At 39.2% G+C, this 25687-nt stretch overlaps 3 protein-coding genes across 7 annotated transcripts in view; 2 read left to right on the top strand and 1 right to left on the bottom strand.

Annotated features, from left to right (window-relative positions):
* Window positions 1–6940, top strand: part of sdk (sidekick cell adhesion molecule) — a 39220-nt gene extending 32280 nt beyond the window's left edge. For both annotated transcript variants that reach the window (XM_013326773.1, XM_013326772.1), the window contains exons 14-28: window positions 80–289; window positions 395–649; window positions 729–957; window positions 1164–1484; window positions 1666–1846; window positions 1986–2201; window positions 2380–2576; window positions 2681–2877; window positions 3087–3326; window positions 3458–3595; window positions 3679–3886; window positions 4085–4363; window positions 4860–5180; window positions 5380–5690; window positions 6290–6940. In XM_013326773.1, the coding sequence (XP_013182227.1) occupies window positions 80–289; window positions 395–649; window positions 729–957; window positions 1164–1484; window positions 1666–1846; window positions 1986–2201; window positions 2380–2576; window positions 2681–2877; window positions 3087–3326; window positions 3458–3595; window positions 3679–3886; window positions 4085–4363; window positions 4860–5180; window positions 5380–5690; window positions 6290–6532 (3546 nt within the window). In that variant the 3' untranslated portion in view covers window positions 6533–6940. The remainder of the gene's footprint in view (window positions 1–79; window positions 290–394; window positions 650–728; window positions 958–1163; window positions 1485–1665; window positions 1847–1985; window positions 2202–2379; window positions 2577–2680; window positions 2878–3086; window positions 3327–3457; window positions 3596–3678; window positions 3887–4084; window positions 4364–4859; window positions 5181–5379; window positions 5691–6289) is intronic.
* A 1751-nt stretch (window positions 6941–8691) lies between these two features.
* On the bottom strand, window positions 8692–22910 carry E(bx) (nucleosome-remodeling factor subunit NURF301 E(bx)). The gene is made up of 18 exons (XM_013326658.1): window positions 21210–22910; window positions 20640–20922; window positions 20058–20536; window positions 19747–19974; window positions 19490–19662; window positions 19212–19409; window positions 18767–19004; window positions 16761–18559; window positions 16416–16647; window positions 15228–16333; window positions 14757–14871; window positions 14296–14531; window positions 11388–11592; window positions 10537–11102; window positions 10294–10451; window positions 10007–10174; window positions 9509–9789; window positions 8692–9300 (listed from the first exon to the last, which is right to left on the bottom strand). Exons 1-18 carry the CDS (start codon window positions 22231–22233, stop codon window positions 9095–9097), a joined length of 7695 nt encoding a protein of 2564 aa, XP_013182112.1. The 5' UTR covers window positions 22234–22910; the 3' UTR covers window positions 8692–9094.
* A 474-nt stretch (window positions 22911–23384) lies between these two features.
* On the top strand, window positions 23385–25485 carry LOC106128257 (uncharacterized). Of its 4 annotated transcripts, none has more exons than XM_013326562.1 (4): window positions 23385–23758; window positions 24044–24193; window positions 24305–24554; window positions 25105–25485. In XM_013326562.1, exons 1-4 carry the CDS (start codon window positions 23615–23617, stop codon window positions 25440–25442), a joined length of 882 nt encoding a protein of 293 aa, XP_013182016.1. In that variant the 5' UTR covers window positions 23385–23614; the 3' UTR covers window positions 25443–25485. The 4 variants fall into 4 exon arrangements, with proteins under 4 accessions (XP_013182016.1, XP_013182015.1, XP_013182018.1 ...); XM_013326561.1 differs by having other exon boundaries at window positions 23386–23758; window positions 25099–25485; XM_013326564.1 differs by having other exon boundaries at window positions 23387–23588; window positions 25099–25485.
* The last annotated feature ends 202 nt before the right edge of the window (window positions 25486–25687 follow it).

Below are 25687 nucleotides of genomic sequence, written 5' to 3'. Positions count from 1 at the left end.
GGGCAGGAAAATAAATATTAATGAAACGCTACAACTTCCGAAAATTGTATCTAATAGTAATAGAATGTAATGTGCGTAGGCGAGTACGCAGTACGTAGTGTGGGTGAGCGCGCTGAGCGGAGTGGGGGAGGGGCCGGCGCGCGGGGCGGGCCTGCAGTCCGGCGTAGAGCCCGTGCTGCCCGCCGCGCCGCGCAACCTCGCCCTCTCCAACATCGCCGCAGACTCCGTGCTGCTGCAGTTCACACCAGGCTTCGACGGCAACTCCTCCATATCCCTATGGACCGTACAGGTAAAAAGCCGTTAATCGCTTAGAATAATTTTTTTCGTGAATTTTACTGGCTGTTAAAAATGTAATTATATTAAATTTCATTTATCCTGATATGTTTTAAAACAGGCACAGACAGCTCGCAACACATCATGGGTGACAATCTACGAAGTGAGCGAGCCGGACGCTCAGTCCATCCTAGTGACAGGCTTGGTGCCGTTCACGACGTACCGCCTGCGGCTGGTGGCCAGCAACGTGGTGGGCTCCTCGCCGCCCTCCGAGCCCTGCAAGGAGTTCCAGACCATACAGGCCCCGCCCCGGCACCCCCCGCGCAACGTCACCGTGCGCGCCGTCAGCGCCAACAACCTCAGAGTCCGGTGGATTGTAAGTATATGTTGATTTTAATTGGTTCACTAAGATAAACATTAAATACAAAAACGCTTAGTAAATTTTATGATTCCAGCCGCTACAACAAAGTGAATGGTACGGTAACCCGAAAGGGTACAACATAACGTACAAGCGTAGCGGCGACAACGAGACGCTGCACTGCGTCATCGAGGACCACACGGCCAACTCGCACGTGCTGGCCAACCTGGAGGAGTGGTCGCTGTACGAGGTGCGCATGACCGCGCTCAACGAGGTCGGCGTCTCCGCAGAGAGCCCCACCGCGCTCGAGAGGACCAGGGAAGCTGGTGTGTATTTACAGCCACGACAAAATTTTCATTGCTTTGTTTAAAAAGATTTATAAAACTAGATCGATGTCCCTCCAAACGATAGATCAGGTTTTCTTTGCTTTTGCAATCGTTAGACTCAGTATTTGGATTAAAAATGCAAACTTATTAATAAATATATACGTTACATTCTTTGTTTATTCATAAATTAAAATTAATATTTTCAGTGCCGTCATCTGGTCCCGTTAATGTATCAGCGAACGCCACCTCTTCGACAACCATAGTGGTGCTGTGGGGCGATATCCCAGTTCAGGATCAGAATGGCCTGATAGAGGGCTACAAGGTGTGCTACGCTGCGATCGTGCCTCCTCCGAGACCCGAGCACCATAAGGTGGAGTGCCAGGCGATACCCTCCAACCAGACCCACACGGTGACACTCACCGAGCTGAGGAAGTACGTCATATACCAGATACAGGTGCTCGGGTACACCAGGCTCGGAGACGGGGCTCTCAGTGACCCGCCCGTCACTGTCAGGACATTCGAAGACAGTATGTAGTAGTTTAAATTTTTATTATTTTCCTTTTTTGAAATAGAATGAATTTTGAAAGAAGTTTCCCGTATTTCAGTATATTTATTGTTTTTTATTTATTTTAGTATTTAGACGCCAAATCCAGACATTCGAGCTATTTTAAAATAATAAGTTATAATTGAGAAATGTAATATCTTCAGCACCGGGTCCGCCGTCAAACGTGTCGTTCCCTGACGTGACTTTCACGATGGCGCGCATCATCTGGGACGTGCCGGAGGACCCTAATGGCGAGATCCTGGCCTACAAGGTCACCTACCACCTCAACAGCTCCACACAACACATGTTCTCTAAAGAATTCCTACCCTCTGACAGGACATTCAGGTAATTATTATATATCGTACTTTTTGTTATTGTGATGACGTCACGACTATGCCTCGATTCGGCCGGCTGCATAGTAATCCATGAAATATATGAAAATGAAATCTGTGCTGTTTTTTTATATAAAACATTTTATTTGCAGGGCGACGGAGCTGCTGCAGGAACGGTACTACCTGTTCTCGGTGACAGCACAGACGCGGCTGGGGTGGGGCGGCACTGCGCGCGCTCTCGTGCTGACGACCGCCAACCGCGCTGCGCCCGCACCACCCGCGCGACCCAACCTGCAGCGTTCACTCCTGCAGCCGCACCACATCACCTTCTCTTGGACGCCCGGCGACGACGGATACGCCCCACTTAGGTACATTGTGTACACTGACACATGACACATTACCAACATTATTTATAATATTTAAACAAATATAACTCCGCCCTATTTATGTTAACTCTTTTTTCAAATTACGAACATCAGTGACAAAATGGAAGATACTTTTACACTTTAAATTTTTAATACTCATCATTAATACGCTGTACAACAGATACTACACGGTGCAGCAAAAGGAGGAGGGAGGCACGTGGCAGACGCTGCCGGAACGCGTAGACCCATTCGCGACATCGTACACGGTAGACGGCCTCAAGCCCTACACCGGCTACCAGTTCCGCATACGCGCCACCAACGACATCGGTCCCAGCCGGTACAGCAACGCCACAGAGATGGTGCGCACGCTACCCGCAGGTACATTACAAATATCATATTATTTTATGTTTAAACCTTACAACAGCATATGCATATCAAAAGTGGATGTACAAAATGAAAGGATATTCCATATAATGTCCCAGCGCCGAGCAAGGCTGTGGAGCAGCTGCGCGTGGTGCCGATCACGCCGAGCAGCGTGCGCGTGCAGTGGGCGCCGCTGGCGGAGGCGCATTGGAGCGGCGACACCGCACACGGCGGCTACCGCGTCTCCTACCAGCCCCTCACCGACTTCCCCACATCGCTGCAGCACACCATGAAGCAGGACGTGCAAGGAATCAAGGTACAAACTTCTCCTCATCAGAGAGATATTAACGTCATCACCATATAGATTCACTCAATACCACCTTTTCGCAAGTACATAAGTTGCGGCTTGTGCCTTCATGATTTGTCCATTTTAATAGCAGATACGGGCAACATGACCGGCTCCGTCGTTTCCTTTTTTTAGTTACTGCGTTTATGTCAGTTTAAATACATTTGTTTGTGTTTCAGAGCGAGGAGGTAGTGCTAACGGACTTGGCGGTGGACCGCAACTACGAGATCAGCGTGTGCGCGGTGAACGCTCAGGGTGCAGGTCCGGGCGGCACGCCGGCCGTCGTGTGGGTGGGCGAGGCGGTGCCCACCGCGCCGCCGCGTGACGTCACCGCGAACGCGCTCTCGCCCACTGAGGTCGCGCTCACCTGGCAGCCGCCCGCCCTCGCGCAGCAGAACGGCGACCTCCTCGGATATAAGGTACTTGCTACCTCATGTCGATACATTTATATTAAATTTACTCATTCTTTAGTTGACATTCATCTTATCGTGACATCTTACGTGCTTCCCTAATTCGCTTTTACGATTTTACATTATTTCACATGTTTCAGATATTTTATCTAATGACCGACTCCCCGGAAGAACCCGAGCCCGGGCGGAGAGTGGAGGAGGAGATCGAAGTAGTACCCGCCACCGCGACTTCGCATTCTTTAGTATTCCTTGACAAGTATACGCAGTACAGGATACAGGTAATTTCAATTGAGTTCTAATTACGGCCAACATCGTTAACCTACGGGATACGAGTTGAACGAAAATGTTCTTTGTGTGTTAGGTGTTAGCGTTCAACCCGGCGGGCGATGGGCCGAGATCGAGCGCACTGCAAGTGCGCACGGAGCAGGGCCTGCCCTCTGCGCCGCGCAACATCTCCTTCACAGACATCACCATGAACAGCCTCGTGGTCGCCTGGCTGCCACCGCGGCGACGAAATGGCCCCATACAGTCCTACCTCGTCACCTACGAGACCATCGAGCAGGACGAGAGTAAGACATTTATAGCACTTCAACAATAATATCATCAATTCCTCAATAAGTTCAAGAAAAAACCGTTCCGAAATATAGATTATACATAGATAGATAATATAATAAAAATGTCCACATATAATGACAGATCGCGAGGATATCTCCATGTATTAATGTATATGAAATTACTTATGTATACATTAATAAATTGTATAACAGGATTCAGCAAACAAGTGAAACAGAAAGTGACGGAGGAGCGGCTGGCGGTGGGCGGTCTGGAGGAGGAGGTGGAGTACAGGTTCTGCGTGCGCGCGGTGACGGTGGGCGCGGGAGGTGCGGCGGAGGCGCGCGTGCGCACAGGCCCGCAGCCCGGCTCCCCCGCCCCGCCGCGCACCCTGCGTCTGCGCCCTGACCCCGCCGCCCTGCATCTGCGCTGGGACAACGCCGCCTCCGGCCGCGGACCCCTGCTCGGCTACTACATAGAGGCGCGCAAGAAAGGTAAAAACCGACAGCTATATGCCTCATATACTGATCTATCATTCTGCACCCTCTTTTACCATATTTTCTGTCTCTTTTCCTCTATATCCATACATCTATATTTTATTTATTAATAATATAGTTTAATGTATATTATATGTTTATCTATTTTTATTCGAGACTATTTCATAACAATATATTTTATTTTTCAATGCAGCGAAGGAAACATGGCAAGCATGTAAGTTTCGTGTCTACTGTAATGTGTATATTTAAAAAATTACTAAACAATCCCAAATCTTTATATACGACTCAAAAGATTATCCATCCTACGATTAATATAACTTACACATAAATAACAAATATATACAATTTTAACTCATTTATGTAAATCCTTCGTTACTAATATAATATGTATTTCTAATGATTTAAAAAAAATGTCTGTTACATAAACACTTGTACTCGTAAAGAAGGTAACTCGTTGGTTTGATAATGACACAAGCCCAATGTTCGTGTGCAGACGACACGCGGTGGGAGACGATAACGCGCACGAGCAACGGCATGCTGGAGGAGTTCACGGTGTCGTACCAGAGCCTGCTGCCCTCCACCGCGTACTCGTTCCGCGTGATCGCGTACAACGCGTACGGCATCAGCGCGCCCGCCGGCAGCGATAAGGTCATCGTCACCCCCTCCAAGCTGTACCTCGAGTACGGCTACCTGCAGTACCGCCCCTTCTACCGCCGCACCTGGTTCATGGTGGCCCTCGCCGCCGCGTCGCTCGTCGTCATCATCATGGTCGTCGCCATACTCTGCGTCAAGAGCAAAACATACAAATATAAAAGTAAGATATTATAATACCTGCTTTCCCTTTTCGTGTAAATTTTACTTGAGATAATCATTTTTCGAAATTGCATAATTCACCTCACCTTTATCCTCTCTTAGGGTATTATATAAATAACGAAGTTTGAAGTAAATCATCGGTTTCCATCATAATTCTAAACCCAATTTATAAAAAAAATCAGTGTACCGCTGTTTGACAGAAGAAGCGCAGAAGACTCTGGAGGAGTCGCTGGCGGGCGAGACGGACGAGCGCGGCTCGCTGGCCATGGAGCTGTACCGCTCCCGGCAGAGCTCGGTGGCGAGCGCGGGCGGCGGCGGCGCGGGCGGGGCGGCGGGCGCGGGCACGCTGCGCCGCAAGCCCCCCGCCGCCCTCGGCAAGGCGCCGCCGCGCCCCTCCCCCGCCTCCGTCGCCTACCACAGCGACGAGGAGAGCCTGCGCGCCTACGACGAGAACCCCGACGACTCCTCGCTCACCGAGAAGCCCTCAGAGATGAGCTCCTCCGACTCCCAGGTGATCACCATCAAAATCAGCGTCGTTTGAACGGTCCCACTCCGCGCCTACACTAAATTCTTATAAATTTCTTTCCACCCACACCCGAGGAGCGAGCGACGGTAAATATCAACGATTCGCTAACGCCCGTTTTGTTTCCGACACGCTTTCATTCCCGATCAGCACGATGTAGGCGAAGTATTTCTCCTTCAGATTCACTAAAGATATGTGATGTACATAGTTCTTGTTGCGTTTTATTTCGTCTAGTATCTTCGCTATATCTGTTCCATAGAATCATCTCTTTACCGAGTAAGAGCTATTTCGTCCATTTGAGTTAGAAGTAAAAAAATAGCAATAAGTTTAAAATTGTACAAAGTTCACCTTACTTCTTCACTAGACACACGAAAATCATTAGTTTTAATGAAATGTCATAAACATAGGAGTGATATTCTAGCAAACGTGCAAATCATGAGTGGTTTTGAATGTAAATAAATTGGTAAATGTAAAAATTATTTAATAGACATTAACGAAATCATTCATAATTTGCGAAAAACTCCAATATGCATGTGATAGAACAAAATACTATGATAAAATTGTAACAAAGAAAATTGTGTTATCAGAATTCTGAGAGCGAGAACGAGAGCGTGCGCTCGGAGCCGCACTCGTTCGTGAATCACTACGCGAACGTGAATGACACGCTACGGCAGTCGTGGAAGCGGCAGCGGCCTGTGCGCAACTACTCCAGCTACACAGACTCAGAGCCCGAGGGCAGCGCCGTGCTCAGCCTCAACGGCGGACAGATCGTTATGAACAACATGGCTCGCTCGCGGGCCCCGCTGCCCGGCTTCTCCTCCTTCGTATGACCCTCGCCCACCTCTCCCTCACCACCTCACACACTCCACGTCTAACTAGGGAAACTGTCGAATAATCCAATAACTCATCGCTAAAAAGTACAGACGATTTAAGATATTTTGATCTTCAATAAAATTGTTCTGACGCATCTTATAATACATACCAAGAATTGGGATAATAAATATATGGGAAAATCGTTGTAACGTAAAAGTATTTTAGGGCATAAATAATTTAAGTATTAGTAATAAATACAACAATGTTGTTGTTACACGATAGATAAGTTTTATCCTATTTCGACCAATGTTTACTGTAAGCTGTTTGAAAATGTTACAGTATTTATTGCACGTAGATTCATATGAATTATCGTCACTGATACAATTTATCGATTTATATTTAAAATGTAATATGGCAACTATTAATTAAATGCTATTTGTACATACATTTTTAGATAATGTAATTTAACTTTTATAGTTTTATTGTTATAGTTAAATATATTAATAATTTGTATCTATAACATAAGCATTTTGAAAAAAATCTTTTAGGTAAGTGAAATGCATTGATTTACTTATCTTACTAAAGATGTTATAGATAATTATGGAACAAATTATGAGAAATAGACAGTTTCAAAATAAACTATGTTTATATTAGAATTTACGTTTATGATCTCGTTACATATTATGTGGAGAAATAAGTTGTAGAGTTTCAAATAAAGCTAATTTTAACGCACGAAACTGAAGTACGCATCTCAATCTATCTAGTACTTTTCAAAATGAATTTTCTGAATGGTATATGGCAGCAGGTTCTTATTTTGCTTTAATTTTTGACGATAAATAAAAATAATATAAAAAATAACTATGACATTCCGAATTATGAGTATTTAATGCAGCTTTTTATAACATGTTTTTTTTTATAAAAGTTTTAAAACTTGTTGATAATTAGGTGCTGAAAGTTGTCTTAAGCATAAACAAATAAAACATATGTTGAATACTGTTATTTAAACATTGTATTCGTTTAGAAATTTCGTGTTAAATTTTACATTAAACATTCCTTAATCTTTTATGCTTTAAACCTGTCCTTTTGATATTCTTATATTTTACTTTTACGAGTCTTTTTTTATTAATTTTTATCGATGTCATACTTCGTACACTATGTATTGTTTAGTTTTATTATAATGAATTTGTAAATACACTTTATATAGAATAATTAGCCATTTAAAATCGGTCACGAAAATCGTATTAATTAATATCCCTTTGGTGTTATAAAAATCAATTTAATAGCTTAATTTTTGTAATATTTTTATAATAAAGTTGTGTAAGAACACAATTGACTGATAGATTATAGAGTATTAATAATAACAATCATAATGTAAACATACTTTGATGTAAATAAAAATGTATTTAATAATTAAACCCATTGACTGTAAACCAAGAATTTTAAATAATGCATAAATTTGGCACAAGATAACCAACTGTGATGTTTTATTAATTTCAAAGAATATCATTCAAATTCTCTGTTTCTGTAATTTCAAAATGTTCAACTGCATTTAGCGACCTTATAAATTGTATTTCCCAATGATTGTTATACAAGTGAGACTTGGTTTGTGTTTTATCAATAAATAAAATCCGGTGCCATTACGACTTAGCTACTTAAATTGTATTACCTGTGTAATGTTTTTGTTACACATCATTTACCTTTTTTTTTCTTTATACAAAGACTTGAATAAATTATGCAATAACACGAAACCTGTTTATTATCCTACTTTTTAATCCTTACTTTAAATAATTGATGTAATGGCAGAATAGTAAGAGCACCTTTCCAGTTACTTTCAATGTAACATCTGGTAAGTCAACAAATATTTACTTGCTTTAAAGATAACCCATGGAGGTTGTGGTTTCTACGCCAACCTAATAATAATGTTGTAAATACCGTTTAATAGGTTCATCAGATGGGTTTAAACTATGGGAAACAAGTTCAGAAAGTTTTCACAGTATAGTCAGATACTAACGGTTACTTAAAACAGTTTTGCCCTAACAAGTTACACGTAAAGGCTCCAGAGTGCGACAAGCTTTTTTCCAACAACACATAGGGAAAAGGAAGGATATTTATGTATACGAGGTTAATATAATTATCATAATGCACAGAGGGTCAAAACATTATATAAAGGCATTGTAAAGATGTTATTATTAAAACTTTATTTCTTATGTATAATAATGTTTACTTAGTCTATGTAACTATTACAAAACTAAACATGCTAAGTTATATCAGCTAACTTAATTATTTTCACAAAACTGTATACATAATCATTCATCTGCAAAGAGCTTAGTTCCTATCGAGCGTCAGCTTTGTAGTGGGATATAATTGTGAAGCATTCCATAATAAATACAATAAATACTTAAAATGAGTCTCGACATACTCAATATTACCATCATCGTAATGTATACATTATTTATTCTTTGTAATCGTCATCACAATGTTTTACATTTACAACTGCCGCAGATCATAAGTTCATTTGCATTTCAATAGTCCCTTACTGTTGGGCCGCAGCCGAACTTCTACACTGTACACTGCCACTATCATTGCGTCGTCTCGAATAGTTTCTCGCGGAAATATTTAATTTTTTGTGCAAAATACGCTTCCAGACCTTCCGCACAGCGATAGAACTCCGAGTCTTTCGGATTGAAGTATCTACAGTTGTCGAATATTTTAGTCATGTCACCGATAAATTCACTTAATGTACTGTAAGTTTGTTCATTCACTTTTCTCTCGACCGTCTGCAAGTCTGTAAATAACAAAATTGAAATTAGTTTAAACATAAAAAAATGTATCCTTGTATCATTGAGTAAGTTAGACAGTGTAATCTAAGCCAGATTTGTTTCGAGTTTAGGTAGACTAAAGCTAAGTAAGACATGTATTTTTGCAACCCAGAATGTGGTAAATTCTTAGTCTATCCTGATAGTTATGTTACAGCCAAGTTAATGAATACTCACCCATGGGTTCCTTTATTACTTTGTAATATGTAGGAGCTTCCCTCGGATCCACAGGCTCCATGAATGGCCACGCATTTTTATGCAATTGTATTTGTTTAACGAGCCTCTTTAAGTTTTCAAAGTCCTTTGCGGTCAGTTCCTTCATGTTAGCATAGTTGACAGAGTTGTTCTTCTGACAGTTGGGGCACACGTACTCATCGATGTTGTCCGCCTCCGACTGCAAGATGCCGACGCATCGCCCATGGAACCAGTCTTGGCATCTATCGCAACATATGTAGAACCTACAAACAGTAAGAATTATTTAATAATTTTTAAAACATTAAAATTATCTAACGTTAAAATAATTATTAATTTTCTACGATCTTGTTCTCAATAACAATAATATAATTATCAACTAAGCTGTATTTATGCATATGTCTCGAATAACATTACTTAATAGTCTCGGTACGTGAGCACGGTATTGAATCAAGGAAGTTATAATAAGAGGAGGCAACTAACTGGGAGTTATCGTATGGCTGCCGGCAGAGGCAGTAGAGCTCCTGCGTCTCCGCGGCGCGCCGGCACTCCTTGCACACGTACTCCTCCATCGTCTTGCTCATAGCCTCCGTCACGCCCACGCACTCGCCGTGGAACCAGTTGCTGCAGTGCTCGCAACCCACGTAAAATCTGAAATTAACCACAAACAGACCTTGTTTACTGGCAATCCCATCAATCAGTAGGCAGTTATTGAGCTGCAAAGTGCGGACTCGTTACGACTAGGTAGCTAGTGACGGTGCGTGTCTCACTTGGTGTTGTCGTAAGGCGTGCGGCAGACGCAGAGGAGCTTCTCCTTCTTGGCGGGCTTGCGCGTAGTGCGGTTCTGCGCGGTCCGCTTGCCGCGCACCTCCTCCTGCTTGCTACGCTCTGCACGGGTGCGCAGCGCCAGCTCCGTCGACAGCTCCTTCTGTACACAATACACACGTCATTTACAAAACATACTCTCAATTTTTAATGGCATGTTAATATGACAAGATGGCATCGGGAGTAACCTGTATATCTACACCGAGCTCCTTTTCAAGTAGGCCGCGTTTCTTTATTATGTCCTTTTTAAGCAACTCCTTGTGTTTAAAGAGCAGCATTTGCAGACGGGACTGGTTGTTGGCGTTACGGCGGCGCTCGTCCGCGGCGGGCGAGGCGGAGGTTGGTGTGGCCGGGGTGACGGGCGTGGCGGGAGAGGCGGAGATGGGCGCCGGTGCGGGTGAGGGCGCGGCGGCGGGCACGTGGGCGGAGACGCGGTGGGCGGGCGTCGGTCGAGAAGGCGTGGGTGGCGCGGGCGAGGGCGCAGGCGGCGGAGTGGGAGGGCGCACGCGGGAGCGCTTGCGTGGGCTGGTTCCGCTCTCCAGCCACTCGTCGTCGTCGTCGTGTCGCGAGGAGAGCGCGCGGCGGCGCGGCGGCGGGGGCGGCGAGGGCGAGCGCGTGACGGCTACCACGGCGCGAACCTCACGTTCCGGCGGCAACTCCGGCTTCATCTGTTTCTCCTGGTATCGCTGCAGCTGCAAGAGTTTCTCTTCTATCTCGGGGTTTAGGTTTTCTTGCTTCAGTGCACTTTTTATTGCTGAAATTATTAATGGATTAGATTTACGATTAGTGGAGTAAAAAAATAAATTGTTTATCTTATACTTTTACAATTAAATTGATGAGTAATGAGTCTATGGAGAATAGTTTTGTAATAGCAAAGGCAAAGATGGTATTGTCTTTGGCTAGAATTCCTTCTGCTCCATATGTTTCAAAATAACATTTAGGTGACGATGATGATCTGGTGATATCAGCAACATTACTAGATATTTTGAACTACCACTACTTAGGCTTGTAAACTTGTGAAATAAAATAAATAACTTACTCTGCTGTATATAGTCTGGAGTTAAAATAAATTTATTGCCTTGCACGGTGTCGTGGACAGAGTTAACTATGTCAGTTTTAGTGTTATTCTCAGGTATGTCTTCGGGCTTGGAAGGCATCGCCTCTTTATGGCTGGCCGCCACTGCTACCTTGTCCTCGCCGTTCACTAAGGACTGACGTTTTGTCCGGTCCTCTTCATTACCTTCCTAAAATTAAAAATGCTACATTTGTTGTCATTTTGCACCATTCACTTCAATATCATTGAATCTGAAGTCATCCGATGACTAACACTCAAAGGTAAAAGTCAATTATTTCATCCAAATAATGACAGAATATTCCATATCCAAGAAAAATTCTTTGTGATATTGTAAATTTTCGAATATTCTCTAAACTAATAGTCAAGATCAAAATGATATCAATGGAAATGTAACAAAAAATGATTTAAAATGACGTAAATGATGTAAAACATGATACAAAACATAAAAGTATAACAAAAATGAATAAACAGCCGTTTGTGGGAATATATCAGTTGAAGTTATAATACATGGAATATGTACGATATTTGCTTTATATTATATAAATGTACATAAGTGTAAAATGACACTTTATCTTTTTAAATTAAAAAACTTGAACATATGCTTAGGTACGCAATTGCCCATACACCCCCACAAAACGTTTAACATAAGATGCAAAAAAAGGTAAAAAGAAACAAAGACATATATAAAGAGGACTTAATAAATAAAAGTCGTTCCTGATTATAATATTTTATTGAATTGTTATTGCACTAGCCATTCATCATTTACTGTATCAGACTATCAACTAGAGGGTACAGACACGGTAAGGTGGTGTATGAGCAATTTGTTACCGCAACCATTTCCACACTCAGTGGGACTCAACTCACTACAATCAATACTTTATAACAATACAAATCAAATATTTCCTCATATTGTACAATTCCACATTAACCAATACAACATACAACTGCATACATTACTCCTACACAATATCTTTAGAAGAAAACGTACCATCGATATAGAACATTTCAAATTGACATACCATGGATATTGTAAAAAAATAGTCTCCTTACTATCCTAAGATAACTATTAGTGTGAACCCGACAACTAATCACATGTTGTGTTACCAAGTGTGTTCCACACATGTTCATTGTTGCAGAGCAATAAGTTAAAAGAGAAAACTTACTCATTCTATTCCTAATCCAACTGTTGATATAAAATATTGATTATTTGTAGATTTTATAAAAAACTTTTCCGTAACATTACACTATATATGTAAAAATGACCAAATTGTCTTGCACAATCCACTAAAATGTTGCGTAAGATCAAAATAATACTGCAAATTAACTATCGTTACTCTATGGAAATCTTATTTAATTTTACTATGCAGTTTGAAAGTGCGGAAAATAAAGGTACCGAAATGTGCGTATTTAATTTTTAGATATCAAATATAAGATATATGTAAATAATACATATATAGTTTTAACATGACTAAACGAAGATGTTTATATATTGACGATTTTGAAATCAAGGCGGGTAGCAGAGTCGAAAAGCAGGTCTGCAGGAACATATAAAGTTATTAGCCGTCCGAAATAGTGACACATTTTCCGCGTTTTCACTGCATCAATTATATTACACATTGTCTAAATTATCACTAACAATATACACATGTAAATCTTTGGTGTAAAACAAATGCTAAGAGGATCCCTCTATAGTTTCAATTCAAGAAACAAAATAAATCACAATTTTGGACATCGCAAGAAATACTATTATATGTTTAAGATTAACAGTATATTTGTAAAGGAGACTAAACATATCATATACTGTTGATTTCTACCAATGTGAGGTTTTCTTTTTATGATGTCTAAAATTGTGTTTATATTTTATGATGTCCAGTCTTTATAACTTTATAGTAGTCTATTTACATATATATACGTACGAGTACGAGACTAAAGCTATACAGATTATCTTAACAGTCCACTAGTGATGGTGCAAAGTATATCATATGGAATATTGTGTACAAAAATGATTTTATTTATTTGCTTTACATAAAAGTATAAGACACAAAACCAGTCTTTCGAACTTAATCATATCTAAATGTTTGACAGCTTCACTGTTTAAGTGGTATATCTTAAATACTATCTTTGATTTTCGGTTAGCAGTGAAACATTTTGTATTTCTTTGATGTTGTGGTTCTTTGTACTTGTGGATTGTTTGCACCATACAACTCAGGAACTAATACCTTATGCATTTGGTGTCTTTATTGTTACCAAAAAAGTATTTTATTGATGCACAGTATATGACGATAAATTATCATTTTAATATTCTATGGGTTAACTCTACTCGCGTGACATGTTGCTTAAATAAAACACATGATCTGAGCCCCACAAACCAGAAGCATGTTGATTTTCTAAAAAATATTGGTTTTGATATATAGATTCTAGCCATATGAACTCAATAATTTAGGACAACAAAAAATTCGACGATCGTAATTTCTAGTTCTTAAATGATCAAAATTATATAACCGCTTAAATAAGCAGTTAAATGCAGCAATAATTGTTGTTTGATATCGTAAGCATATATTGTGCTTCTACTATGACTTTTTGATTTGACCGACTTTACGCAACGTGCGGATTTTATAAAACTGTTTCGAGTACAAATTAGTTGAGGCATTAAAACACGTTTCTTTAAAAAATATTTTATATCGTCTGTGTTATGTCAATTTTTCATAAATGCAAATACGTAATAAAGAACGTTCTAATAATCAATTATGATAACTTTGCACCTACAATTGGTAATGATACATGACATTTTATAAGTTACAAGTTAAAACGAAGTAATTATGATAACCATAGATTAGCTTCAATTTGTTCAATTCTAGTAGTAATAGATTACCTGGTGCGCGGGCAGCGAGAGCGCCTGCAGCGGCTGCAGCGGCTGGATATGCTGCAACGGCTGCAGCGTCTGCAGCGGCTGCAGGGTGGGCGGCGCCGCCACGCCCGCCACGCCCGCCACGCTCGCCACGCTCTGCACGCCCGCCAGCGCGCTCGGCGTCGCGCTCGGAGACGGGTGCACCGCCAGGTACATCTTCCTGGGACCCAGCATGCCCTGCTTCCCCGTCGACTCCTGGGCTGTGAATCACATTCATTGTACCACATTAACACAATGCATTGTATTTTACTATTTTATAACGTTATACGCCTGGAAATAGTGAACATGTAATGGTTACAAAATATATATAATAATTGCTTACAAATGAGCCAATAAAAATTTTATAATTTCGGAAGACGAGACAGAAAAACATTTTATGTTGTCGCAACCGATTTTGAAAATAATAGCAGTAAGTTAGCGCCAACCTTTCAACAGTTGCTGCTTGACCTGGTGCTGCACGAGGGCGAGCTGCTGTGGCGACAGCGAGTACCCGTGCAGACCCTGCAGCACGATGCTCGGCCCGCTGCTCGTCTGCATCACCTAAAATACACACAACACAAACTTAAATTAAAAAAAACATAAAGGTTACTCAATCTTATATATAAAATTCTCGTGTCACAATTTTCGTTCCCATACTCCTCCGAAAAGGCTTGACCGATTCTCATGAAATTTTGTGAGCATATTGAGTGGGCGAATCGTGAATGGGTGAATCGGCCAACATCTATTTTTAATCCCGCGCCGCGGACGGAGTCTCGGGCGACAGCTAGTTTCATATAAATCTAAATTAAATCATAGCACGGTTATCAACACTTAGTTTCAAAAGAAGTGTGGGATATATGAAATTTAGAGGAGACTAAATACTAGCACAATGATATTCTTTTAAAGAGAATATTAACCTGTGCCGTGACAGTTTTGATAACTGTTCCTGGGGGTTGGCCTGCTAAAAGTCGTTTTTCCATTATTTGATCCTCGGTGAGCTGCTGCTGGGGCGAGGAGGAGGGCGCGGCAACGGCGAGTGCAGGGGCGGGGCGTGGCGTGGGCACTGCGGCCGGAGCCACGGCGCTAGCCACCGCGACGGCCGGCGCCGGACTGGCGGGCGTCGCGGTCGGGCTTTGTCCGATGTGCGCGACTATCTGTGCCTGATTGTTTCCGGTCGGACGAATCAACACTTGCTGACCGTTAACCGTCGCGAGCTGTATTTTTCCCGCGGCGATCTGCTGCACCAGCACTGGGTTGTTGACTACGATCTGTTGCGTGGAGGGGCGGGGGCGCGGAGGCGGCTGGGGGCGCGGCGGGCGCTGCACGATCTGGCCCTGCACCAGCACGGTCTGCACGGGCTGCATGCGCGGTGCAGCCACCGGTCGGGCCCCCGCTTGAACCACCATCTGCTGCGCAGGCTGCACCACCAGCTGCTGCGAGGGCACTACCACCTGCTGGCCCCCCTGCATCACTATCTGCCTGCCGCCCTGCACGATGCTCTGCTGAACCTGTGTCGGTTGGGTAACTGCGCGACTTGCAATGGATGTCTTTGTTTCTTCTATACTGGTTTTCGGTGCAATAGGTATCTTATCCGTATTATCTTTAGTTGAACTGTCGGGCTCCGTCGTTTTTGTCATAGACGAAGTCGCCACCAACTGTCCGGTTACACCTTGTTGTCCGGCCATAACGACGTGCAATTTCCCATCCGGCAATTGTATTAGCTGCTGTCCTGCTAGCAAACCTCGGACAGTTATCTTGCCGTCAGGCGCTCGGATTATTTGAACCTTTTGTGGTCCGTCTTTTGGAGTATTTGGAGTTTTCGTTGCATCCCCCGTGGCCAAAGTTTTTGTCACGCCTGTTACGGGCTGACTAATAACACGGGTGGTACCATCTGCACCTTTAGTCATTATAATTCTCCTCGTGCCGATGACAGTTTTCTGACCGGTCGGTGTCGAGGCATTTGTAGTCAACAAGGAAGTTAACGTGCTTTTCCCAGAATTTTGGTTGGGCGTCTTCAGTTTATCTAAAACGAATTAATTTAGTTAATAAAAGTAAAATACTTCACATATATCTCAGATATACATGGAGATGTGCATTCAACAAACCTTGTGACATTTCTAAAGCCCTCTTCTGTTGATGAGCGACTCGTTGATCGCGCAATTGCTGCTCCATCTTGTCTTTAAGGTCGGCGGAGTTGGGCGGCGCCGGTGCAATGTTTCTCTGAGGCAGTTTGCCGGTAGTTTGTCGCGTCACGGGCGTAACGCGATCTGCGCGTTCACCGTATTGACGTACCTCCCACAGTTCTAGTTTGTCCTCGTCCACCCACTCCTCTGATACCTTTAAAAATTAAAGTAAAAGAAATTAAAATATTTATAAATTAATATGACAGAAAGTAATGTTTTAAATATAGTTTTATAATAAATATTGTAAAGTCATTAAGCACAACATACCTGAGGTTCTGTGTTCTGAGGAGACTCTGCGCGCTTGCGTTTTCTCAATCCACTGCGAATTGACGTAACTTCACGAACTGTTTTGGGTAATTCAAGAGGAATAACAACTTTTCGACGAAGATATTGCGTCCGTTCTGAAAATTGACCTATATGTCGATGTTTCAACAATTCTAGTGAAACTATTTCAGTGTCCGTCGTTAGCTGGTGTTTGCCATCAGCCGTGGCCGGTTTGGCGGCCATGTCGTCCCACCTCAAACAGGCCCACATAATTCTCAGCTGAAGCGCCGCACTGGCCAGCCACTGCAGATTCACGGTGCGGTACAGCCAGCAGGTCTTAAACAGCGGCCTGGCGCAAGGGTACGGCCATACGGACTGATTGGGTTTCGCACTGTGACTGAATCCAGATACTGAGCTTAGTCCCGATTGTCTACAGAGCTTTCTTAATTCGTGATGCGGTAAAACCATAATAGTTTTAGCTTTGCTTTTGGTATGGAATGATGAACATAGAGGATATTTTACGGGAGTTCTCTTCTTTTTCTTCTCAATAGCAGATGTCTGCACTCTTTTGAGATACACTTTCCCTTGGGGGTTTGTAGTAGAGTACACTCTAACCACTCCATCGACTTTTTCTTCTTTTATAGACTTGTCTTCTTTTTTCATGGCCCTTGTAAAACCAAACCTCCTATTAACAGTCGCCCTGTACTTCGGTTTATCATCCTTCTTATTTGGTGTAACTGAGTAGTCATGAGATGAATCTCGCGCATTATTACTAGACCCTAATATCACCGTATTGCTAGATTTACTAGATCTTCCGCGTGTTATTTTTAATTTAGGTATCGGTGGTCGAGGTTTACTTTCATCATTGCCACCATCATTTTGCTGGTCCTGGTGTTCCCCTTCAGTTAATTCTTTCAATGGGCCAATTTCAACATCACCTTCTTCGAAACTATTAGATGTGATATCAATGTCCATTTCATTTCCAACAGCAGGCACAGCTTCTTCTTCTAAGGTACTCTCAGATTTTATAAGACATGTTGATGGATCATGGTCCATCTTTTCAAGCTTAATACCATCTGCACCATCATTAGACTTTCTTTTTACGAAACAGTCAGTATTTTTATTATCACATTCTTGTGCACATGCTACAGCAGATAGTAAATCAGTTAATATATTCTCTTTGGAATTTGAACTCTTACCTAAAAGGTATTGTTCTAAAATTGACATTTTATTGTTTTCATTAGAATTGAGTGTTGAATTAATAGTACCATCTTTTAACACTGACAAAAGTTCATTCAATAACTTTCCTTTTTCAATACACAGAGGAGAATAGCAATTAACTTTAAAATCAACAGCTTTAACTGATATTTCAACATTGTTGCAGCCCGGTGAATAACATTTGTAGTGTTTAGTTAACTGATTCAGTTTTTGATATTGATCTCTGAGACCATCCATATTTTTAGTTATGCTGCTGGAAATCTTTGGCTTTGAGTCAACAGTTGGACCACACATGGATGTTGGGTCTACCTCAGTATCTTCAGATTCCACATCTATATTTTTTTCTTCTTCACACTTTACATCTACCTCCTCCTCTTTCTTTATATTGGCAAGCAAATTATTTAACTTCTTTTCTTCCATGAATTTCAAATATGTACGGCGCGCAAGAAAATCATCTAGTTTAGATTTTCTAGCGATTTTTGGGTAATATCTTCGAGTTGAAGAACTCAAAGCTTTTTCCACATCTATTTCTTCAAAATCATCACACTCCTTTTCAAGCTTCATGTTGCGCATCGAAGGTGGTACTGCAACACAATTATAAAACATATTATGAAAATGCTAGAATTGTTAAGCATTTTTTATAATTAAGTCCTTGCTTAAAGTATCAAGGAAAATAGTTATTACTAATAGTAATTACGTTACTAATCAAGGAAATCCTTATATGCAAGCCTTGAAGTATCTATATCAATATTTGACACAAAAGCCTTATTTATGAAAGTTTCATAACTCACATTTCTGTAGAACATCTTCATCAGTTGCATCAGATGTAAGGTATTCATAGGTTTTTGGTTCAACTGCTAATACTTTTATTGTGTTCCCTTCCCTGACTCTTACAGCCATTTTAGCAGGACCATTGAGTAGAGTTAGTTTGGGATTTGCATTATGTTTTTTAAATTTCCTTGTGGATGAGTTCCATAACCAGCCCCATTGTCCATGAATTCTATATTCTTCTCCTTTTTGTTTCCATACCTTAAATTATAAAAAATTGCAGAAATTAACTTTAATCTAACATTTCATCATGCTTTGAAGAGATGAAACTAATGTCACCCACAACTTAACGTAGACTCAAGCCCCTTGTTGGGGCATACAAACTGAAAACATGAATATTATTTATTGGCCTTATCTACATACTGTATTAAATATTTTCCTAACGATTATAAAAATCTATATAATCACCTGATGGTGTAGCCCTAATGAGTATTTTACAAAATTATATGCAGTTCTGTATCTTTCTTCTTCTTCATCTCTCTCCTTTTTCTCTCTTTTATCTAGCTTTTTTCGTTCCTCTCGTTCAGCAGCTGTGGTTCTTATTAACCTCACATGACCTAACTGTTCATGCCAAGCCTGCATCCATGCGACACTTTTGATACATGCCTGTGAAATAAAATTGATTTTCACATATAATTATCAAACAAAAATTTTATAGAAAAAGGTGATACTAGAGTAATAGTTACCTGTAAAACACAAAGAGCTCTTGCAAAATCTCTAGGTGCTTGGCATAACTGTACAGCTTGCACCCAAGGCTTTCTTAATAAAGACCAATTTGGATGCATGAATTGCAAAACTATATTGGACTCCAAGTTTAGAAGAGTTTGCCTTAAAGTAGCTACCAACAAGGGTTTAGTTGCTGAAAATTAAAATATTGTAGTAATATTTTTCAAAGTCATTAAGATACAGGGTAAAAAGTAATATTATAAAAATGGAAACATACCATTGAGTAAACCAATCCATTTAAATTCTTGTCCTGAAGATAGAGAAAATTTATGAGAAATGTATCTCTTTTTATCTCTTTCTTCATTTCTTTGCGGTTTGTTTAATGCTAAAGGATTGCATGTATACTGGTTTATATAGGATTTGAATGCATTCTCATTTCCCAATTTGAAAAGGTAGGTTCCATTCGAAATTTGATTAGATTTCAATCTTGTTAACCTTTCAGACCCTGAAAAACAATTGAGAAAATAAATAAATAAATTTGTGACAAGAGAATACATTGCTTGCAAAGATAAATTCAAGAAAAATTACCATCATCACATTTCTTTTGCATTGATAATTTAGTTTTATTGTTTTGATTATTTTTTTGCCTTTTACAATCTTCATCATCAAAATCTTGATATCCATCACTGTCTTCTTTTGGGTTTTCATCACTTGTGATGGTAACTTCATTGACCACATCACTATCAGCATCTAAGGATATTTCATTTTCATCTTTACCATCATCTATTCTTAGATCATGATTACCATGTTGACCATGTTTTTTCTCTTCCCTTAAACTTCTCTCTTTAATTAAATTTGCATTCTCCACTTCCAAATAAGACTTTCTGTTCCCTTTCACTTGATTTGTTAGTTTTTCGGTTATATCCATTTGCCTAATAATTTCCTCCTTCATTTCTAAAAGCTCTCTGACGAGTGGTGCTTCCATTTCATCTCCATCTAATCTTTGAAAAAATTCTTGAAATTGTTGTGAAGTTGTATAGTACCAGACATCACCATTTTCAGCCTCTCTGGAACAATATATTTTACTGTATTATAAAATTCCATATTAACACACATTGCACAACATAAAAATAGTAGAGTTTTAACAAGAAGGCCTAAATATATACTTACATAAATATGCGCCTTGCTATAAACCAATATTTCCTGCCATGCCTATCAAATCCCAAGTGTTCATGACGGCACAGTAGACCCTGTTTCTCAGCATCAGGGAGACAGTCAGTTACACCTACAGTTTTATGTTGTTTACACAAGGCACACTGCCAGTCCTCCGAAGGCACATCAACAAGAGGAGGATCGACACATTCAAGATGAAACACTGCAGGACAAGTTTCACAGCACAACAAGTCTCCAAGACGATGGCAAACTCGACAATGGTCATCATAAAGTACAGGACCTGTGATAAAACATGTAGTCATTTACACATACAGTATATTATATTGATAATTTTTTACTTTATCATTTTATCACTAATAACAATGGTTCACAAGTCTGCATAAGAACATGATACAATTTAACTAAAAACTTACAAAGATATAAATATCTGAAAACTAAGTGTTTTACATTTACATTGGGTACTAGGAAGGTAGATAGAGATTAGGTTATTTTAATAAGAATTGTGAAATTTACATGCACTTATGTTGTTGGTTATAAAATTAATTTGGAGTATTTTATAGTACTAACCTTCACTTATGAGGTCATCACGAACAGGGTTTGTAATTAAAAATTGATTGCACAAGAACTGCAATACATTGACACGGTCTTCCACAGATGTAAATGGATATTCACTTGAATTTAAAATCTTTGCCACATTTTGGTCAAACGATTTATCACTTTCAACATACACTCTCAGGACTTCAGGCCAGGTCATAACATCCAATAAAAACAAAGTAATATTTACACTATCTTTATGATCTAAAGGACCAAAATGTGTTTGTTGTGCATCCTCTTCTCTTAATAATGCCTTTAGCAACATTATATGTATTTCTATTAGTAGGTTGCTTTGATCCTCACAGCTTATAGCTGCACATAAATCTTCTAAACGAAATGGAGACAACCTTACAAGATGCCTGAAGTGACGCAATACTTCATATATACCAACAACTTGCAACACCAAATTATGGGGAATAATAAGGTCATCAGATGAAGAAGGCAGTTCCAGTGGAGGGATTTTTCTTTCTTCTTGTAGCCACAGGGGATCAGGGCTAGGAGGTCTAATTAAATTGCTATTAATTTTTCGGGGAGTACCACCTGTCGAACTGCAACTGGTAATAGAGAAGTCGCTATCACTGGCTGCACCATCAGCCGCGATACTCCCCTCCGAACTATCGCTGGCTCGGTCCTCTTCCGGCTCCGATCGGTCACTAAACTCGTCGCCAAAATCAGATCCATAATGATATTCTGATTCGTGATATTCTGCTGCTTGAGGATTGTATCCTCTCCGTGAATATGAATTTGATAAACCGCCTCTTTTACTCTTATGTGTTTTTCCGCCTCTTTGTTTTCTAGTACTTCGTCTACTAATATCGCTTCCTTGAGGAGACGATGCTCTGGACGCCGACGGAGTACTCACAAGGGAGCCAGATCCAATATTTTGATTTTGTAAATATTTTGGCTTTTTCAATAAATGAAATTGAAATTTTCTATTTTTTTCAAAACTTGCAGATTTTGGGGGCCTCCCGCGTTTTTTCGCCCCCCTTCCCGACATCCTTACTATCAACTGTCAATTAACAACTATTTTGCACGTGTATTGCAAACACATTCTTGTTTACAAAAACAAAACCATGTATCTAATTGTATTTAGACTCATCTTAAATCTATAGCATTCATGGTCCCAGCCGTTTGAGTTGCGTACTACAAACTGAATGTCATAACTTTAATAACTGGATTCACACAATTTTTTCACAATTAATTAATAATATTACAGTTCACTGATAACAGACAAGTACTACTCAAATTTTATCAAAGAAAGAAGGCACCAAAATCGTAATGACGCGAAATGTGAATAGGTACATGCAATTCTGAAACGCTCGAAGCTGTCTTCCCATTGGTCAATAATCAGTCCGCCATGTCGTTTTTGTAACTTGTGGATTATTGAATTTAATGGAACAACCTGGGAGCAAATTTTCTTCACAAATATTGTTTGAGTCAATGAATAATTACAGAACAATTTGCAGCATACGTAATAATATATTCAGAAGTATCAATTGCACCAATCACTTGTCTAGGATATAAAGTAGAAGTTTGGATCTGCGTCGTAGGCAGCCATTTTCTTTTTCCGAAAAAATGTCAAAATAAAACTTAGTAGTTTTACTGTTTACATAATTCCTTCCTTTAAGTTTCTTTTGGTAAATTTTATTTAAAAATAAAGCTTTCTTTAAACATTCTTACTTCAGAACTATTGTACAGAAAAAATTAAGTAAATGGGAATTTAGAATGCTAAACAAAGCGGAAAAAACATACCAACATTACAGACAAACGACTATAGTTTAAAATAAATTACACTGTTATAAGCAGGCTACAGCTGTGGTTATTACTGGCAGTCCCAAAATATTAAAATATCCAGAGATCCTATCTAGTCGCTTTTAGGGATTGTTAGTTTATAGCCAAATGTACAAATACAAATACACTGATCAATAATCTAGGAGCTTTAATTAGAAAGTTTAAAAAAAGATAAAAAAAATGGTAATATATAGTGAAGATAAAAAATACACTTAAATTCATAATAGAATTTTTTTATCGAGAAATATAGAAAAATCGTTAAATGAAAAACGAATAGTACCAAAAATCATTTCTTGTAATAAATGCAACAACCTTGCAACATCATTGCTATGCACTGACCTCTGGAAATGGACTAGCTAAAAGTCGTAGTATATTGTGCCTATTTGGTTTCCGCCATTTTGGCGCTGATAGCAAATTATTTTTTGGTTTTCGATGTAATGTAAGGCGGTATCACTCTCTGGTTAGGATATTAAATTACTCTTTTTTCGTTTGTAGAAAAGGAGCGATTTTATTTGTCTTCAAGAAAGTTGGCTTACACAAATTGAAGTAGTCTAGTTTCTGGTTGGTGTCTGCGTGTATAAATAAAAATGTATCACATGAAAACGATTGTTCCCGTGGAAGATAATATAATGTTACCACAGTGCATGTATTATTTAAAAAATCCGAATAATAACTTGAAAATCGATGAAGTAGAACTTAATATCAGTGACCAGGTTATGAGGTTTCTTAAGGTTTATTTCAATATCATTTCAACTAATTTAAATATTTCTATATAACCTATTACAAATGGATAAAAATAGACAAATCCTACAAGATTTAACAAGTTATAATATCGTTTCATTATGATTGCTTATTTTTATAATGTTAATTGTTATATTATTTAAATAATGAAAATACTTCTATCTCTATATGTGTGAATTTCATTCCTTAGAATTCATCGTTATAAAATTATTTATTTTAATTCTTAACACATCAGGACGATTACGATTGCTTACACAAACATTATGTATTTCCAGAATTCACCCAATAAAACCATGATAGAATTGGAACAAAGACAAACTCAGTTGTTGCAAAAATTGGATGTACTTTATGATAGAATTAAAACAATCAGTACTTTATGCAAACTGGATGTTCAACCTAAAATTGCTACTAGGAAATCAGAACTGGTAAATATAACTCGCTAATTAAACATATGGATTGGGTACAATAGTAATAAAATCGTTATGATTAAAATAATAAATATAGAGGATGTACTGATGATGATTAAAATTTTACAGATATTGGAACCTGAAGAAATTGTTGTAGTACTTGATCCCAAGATTTTGCCAAGTTTCCTTGGACTGTTTTTAAAAAGAAGCCCCAATTTGCATGTAACATGGCATATTCATTCATCAGTATCAACAGAAGATAGTTTTAAAATCAAAGATTTTTTTAAAAATAAGCCAGATTTAAGCTTCAACAATTTAAATGCAAATAAGATTGCGGTATTGAAGAATAGAACCAATTTGAGACTGATATTTAAAAATGGTGAGTAGACACAGCTTCACTAACTAATTTATTCTGTTTCTGTATTATTTTAGGAAAAGTTTAAATATAAAGCTCCATTAACAAGAAACTTGATTTTGCCATCTGCACGGAATTTAGAAAAAAAGATGATATGTATCATATTCAATAGTGTTGATCAATTCAATCATATTCAGTAGTGTTGAACCATTGAGGAGTTATCAAGTAAATATGTTAATCAAATATATTCCATAGAAACCACACACATTTGCTGAATCATAGGTAGCCTATGTGTTCTTTCAGTCTATGGTCAATATAAATGCCAAATTTCATGTAGATCCATGTAACCATTCTGAAGATACCTTCAAACTAACATCCATTCATACATTCCCATTTATGTTAGTAACATTAAAATTCATGCTATAATAAAACCTACAAAACTAAGTCATGTGAAGAAACCTGCCTTAGTATATGCTATGAGACTGAAATAGGTAACATTCTCAAAGTGTGTTTTAATTTTTTATATAGATAAGATATTTATGAATGATTAAGAACATTAACTTCTTAGTTTCAGCCTCTGCGGAATTAAGGATGTCTTCGCTAGATGTGCCTTTAGTAGGCATAGTTAACATACTGCGCTTCCTTTGTTTACTTTATCCAACAGTCATACAATACGATCAAAATGACTACTTCGTAGACAATTTGCTGGATCAATGCCATTTATTAGAGAAGACGTCTGGAAAACAGATGGAGGATATTATCACCCAAATCTTTTTCCAGTGTAAAGGTTGGGTCTACAAAAACGAATTATCAATTGTTGATGTAGCTGCTTTCATAATAATTCAAATGAAAGGTGTTGTAAAAGCAGTCCCTAAAACCTGGTACAATAAATGTGAAAAAACATTTATGTAAAATTTTAATACTTAATCAAAGTTTTAATATATAATCAAATAATCTTGTTTTATTTATTTCCAAAAATTATTAACAGTGAAATTTTTTAGGTTAATTTTTTTATTTCGAAAAAGCGCTAACTATTCGAAGCTTCTAGCGCCATCTATATTCCATTAAAACAATCTTCGCAACAAAAAGATGTACAATGTTACTATTTAACTCAAAAAAAATAGGTTAAGATATACGCTGTTTTTTCCTTAAAGACC

Source organism: Papilio xuthus, unplaced genomic scaffold (assembly GCF_000836235.2).
Source record: "Papilio xuthus unplaced genomic scaffold, Pxut_1.1 DF828780.1, whole genome shotgun sequence".
Lineage (NCBI taxonomy): Eukaryota > Metazoa > Arthropoda > Insecta > Lepidoptera > Papilionidae > Papilio > Papilio xuthus.
The sequence above is the reverse complement of the archived record's forward strand: the minus strand, read 5'-3'. Positions and strand labels throughout refer to the sequence as shown.